At 34.5% G+C, this 3,588-nt stretch overlaps 1 protein-coding gene across 2 annotated transcripts in view; it reads right to left on the reverse strand.

The window, feature by feature from the left end:
• The window catches only part of Uchl5 (ubiquitin C-terminal hydrolase L5), a 40,077-nt gene that overhangs the window by 28,789 nt on the left and 7,700 nt on the right, over positions 1-3,588 (reverse strand). For both annotated transcript variants that reach the window (XM_010608750.3, XM_010608749.3), the window contains exons 2-3: positions 2,058-2,121; positions 318-423 (exon numbers count right to left, since the gene is read on the reverse strand). In XM_010608750.3, the coding sequence (XP_010607052.1) occupies positions 318-423; positions 2,058-2,121 (170 nt within the window). The remainder of the gene's footprint in view (positions 1-317; positions 424-2,057; positions 2,122-3,588) is intronic.

Here is a 3,588-nt window from a genome sequence, read left to right on the forward strand (position 1 = left end):
AAAAAAAAAATAATAATAATAAAGTACTTGCCTAGCATGCATGAGACCCTGGGGTTAACCATCAACAAAAAAATCATTTATATTAACGTAGCAACTCTTGCTACTTTAAAATCTATTGATAAATTCTTTTAAATGTTTTTGTTTCAATGTCTAATATGGCAAATATTGATAGACACTACAATAAACAAAAGCTTTGGGGGAAATGTTCTTTAAGTGTGTAAAGAGGCTTTAGGACAAAAGTTTAAGGCCTGCAATCTTAAAAGCACAGATGAAGCCTCTTGGCTCCTGAGATTTTTCAGAGCACCCTAAAACCATACCTGCTTCGCAAAAAATATTGTGTCAAGTCTGGAGTCCTGCACCACAGAGCCTGCTGGTTCTTCTCCTGGTTGCCACTTGAAAAGAAAAATTAACCCATGAACTGGCCTACAAAAAAAAAAAGTAAATTATAATTAGTGACACCAAACCATGAGTCTTTGATAATACACTGCTAGTATATATTTAATGAGTACAATGCAAATGAAATAAACTAATTAAATGAGTAGGTAAATTTTTTTAAATTGCTATCGTCTAGTCACTAAAATATTGTCAGAGACTAATAAAACTAAAAATTACATCAGTTAAGATAGAATTATAATAAACTTGTTTTGGGCTGGGGATTTAGCTCAGTGGTTCGGTGGCCTGCCTTGCAAGAACAAGGACCCGAGTTCAATCCCCAGTACCAAAAAACAAAACAAAACAAAAAAACATAATAAATTTGTTTTATTTTTCAAATCTGTATACTTTTCATTTTTACCTTCTATCACTGCACTTAAAAATAGAAAATTAAGAGCATAGCCAAACTAGAAGCTACTAACCTTAGACTGAATTCCAAAATACATAAAGTTGCAGGATGTTTAAAGGTAAATGACTGATATCATGTATATTATTAAATAAAGTCACCTTTATATAATTATTAGATTCACATAAAACACTCAAACTGTAGTATGAATGGCTGCAGTCATCTTATACATAATAAAGTCATTCACATTCCTAATGGAACCACTGATGAACTTGCAAAGTTAAATCATTACTTTCCTCCAGTGTTTTACAGTTTCCTTCCCTTCAACAAAAATATTTCCTTTCCTTTTAAACAGATTTTATTTTGCAGTGCTAGGGAATGAACCTGGGCCCTTGCTCATAAGAGGCAAGCACTCCACCACCAAGCTATTGCTCTAGAACCTTTCCTATCTTTCTAAAGACAGATCAAATGATATAACTGTGTCTTTAATTAACCTTCTGTAATCTCAGCCACAAGTTATTTCACTTAAAATAGTTTTTTTTTTTGGTGGGGAAATTGTAAGAGGAAGCACTCCAATTCATTACTACTGAAACGAGTAGGCACATTCTTCCTTAATCTCCATTTTCCCTTTTAAAGACTATATACCTTGTCCCCCATTCTAAGAATTTTGCAGATACACAGAAAATGCTTAGCTCTAAGCAGTCATTCTAATCAAAAATAAGGAAGGGGAAAATTCTTCCCAACATCTACATTTGCAACTTGAATTGTATCTGTCCCAAGAAACAATGTGATAATGTGTAGATAATTTCTTTTTTTACTTTTGTTTTTGGGGAACTGCAGAGTGAAGCCAGGGCCTTTCCAATGAGAAACATTCCCGGTCTTTTTTACTTTTTTGAGACAGGGTTCTGAGTGAAGAGTACCGAGATTACAGCGGTAGGCCACCACACCCAGATGACTAAATTACTATCAATATTTATTAAATATGTTTTTATAGACTAACCTATTATTCATATTATTTTATGGTGAATTTTGTGAAAAATCAACCTGTCAGTACTTTGCGAATATAAAACAGAAACTTAAGTTTGAATCTCTCGCAAGTTACGTATACATGAACTTTTAAATTCTTGCCTATAAAACTGCAATAGTACCTATCTCACATGATTGAAAAAAGACAAGATATTGTGCTCAAACTTGGGTAATTCATGTAAAATAAACACAGATCTAAGAATTCTGCCAAAATATAGCACTAAATGTTTAACACAACTAAAATTTTACTTACTTTAATTTTTCAAAATTCTCAGGTTCTAAACTCCATATTTCTTCTACTTGGGCACCTCGACAACCTGAAATAAAAATTATTTTCTTTATAAAAATTTCATTATGTCTTTTATCATAAAATAAAATATTAACTCAAAGAAAAGCATATATGGGGACAAAAAGATGACATTAAAATAGTACAACTGATAAAGATCAAAGCCAAATTATTATTCCCTTTAATACTTTTTAATTATTTTAATGCAGAGTATAATTTTCTTTTAAGTTTCCAGAGTTTACGGTCATTAAATCATCCTAAGACTGTTCCTTCTCTTTCACTAGATCTCTGGCCCCTCTTCAGCTACTAAGCGGTCACTCACTCCATCCCCAGCCATTTTTTTTTTTTCTTGATCTTTCTTACTATATACTTTTTTCCTTCTAGGAAAATAAACTACCACTTCATAGTGACTTTCATACTTCAGTTTTAGTTCTGACCTTTTTCCTAAGTTCCCACTGCGTATTTTCAACTATGTCAAGATCACTTCCTTCTCTTCTCTCCCAAACATGCTCTTCTTCTATGACTGTGGTTTTCAACCAGGACATTTTTGTCCCTTAGAGAACATGTAGCAATATCTACAGACACTTTTTATTGTCACTACTGTCATGGGGGGCAGCTATTATTGGTACCTAGCAGCAGAGATGGGATTATCTCACTGGGAGCAGTGACACCTACCTGTAATCTCACCTGCTGGGGAGACTGAGGCAACAAGATGTCTTGAGCCCTGAAATATGAGGCCAGCCTGAACAACTTATAAGACACCAACTCAGAAGAGAGACTGAAGCAGGAGGATGGCTTGGCTCAGGAGCTTGGGGCCAGCCTGAGCAACATAGCAAGATACTGTCTCATATTATAAAACTCTTAAAATATCATTTGGCTCAAAATGTCAATAGTACCATGCAAAGATGAGAACACTTGTATCATTACAAGTAATCATGTAGTTTCGAATTGCTGGAGTTTGAATCATGGCTTCTCCATTTACTAGCTATGTAACTAATCTCTCTACACCCCCCCCCGCCTACTCAGAGTAGTTGCGAGGAATAAATGGGAGAATGCATGAAATACAGCCACTGCAGTGTCTACCACACTCAAGACCCCACTAAATTTTAGGTAGTATTATTATCATAACATCAAAAACAACTGAATTTACCAATGTCTTCTATGTGTAAAGTACTTTAAATGAATTTTCTCTATCCCTTATAAGGCAAGAACTGAAGGAAAGCAGCTCTGGGATGTTAAATGGCTTGCCTAAATTCACTATAGCTTGTGAATTCCAGGAAACTAATTAAAATCCATGTTGGGCTGGGGATTTAACTCAGTGGTTCCACCGCCTGCCTTGCAAGGACAAGGACCTGAGTTCAATCCCTGGTACCAAAAAAAAAAAAATTCATGCCTAGTTCCAAAGTCTAGGTACAGTCCAATACTTCTGACTAAAATGAGAGCTAGAGAAGCCTTTAGACCACCTGTAAAAACAATTTTTTTTTTTTTTTTTTTTTTT

This window comes from Fukomys damarensis, unplaced genomic scaffold (assembly GCF_012274545.1).
Source record: "Fukomys damarensis isolate Sample0158 unplaced genomic scaffold, DMR_v1.0_HiC HiC_scaffold_11, whole genome shotgun sequence".
NCBI classification, from domain to species: domain Eukaryota; kingdom Metazoa; phylum Chordata; class Mammalia; order Rodentia; family Bathyergidae; genus Fukomys; species Fukomys damarensis.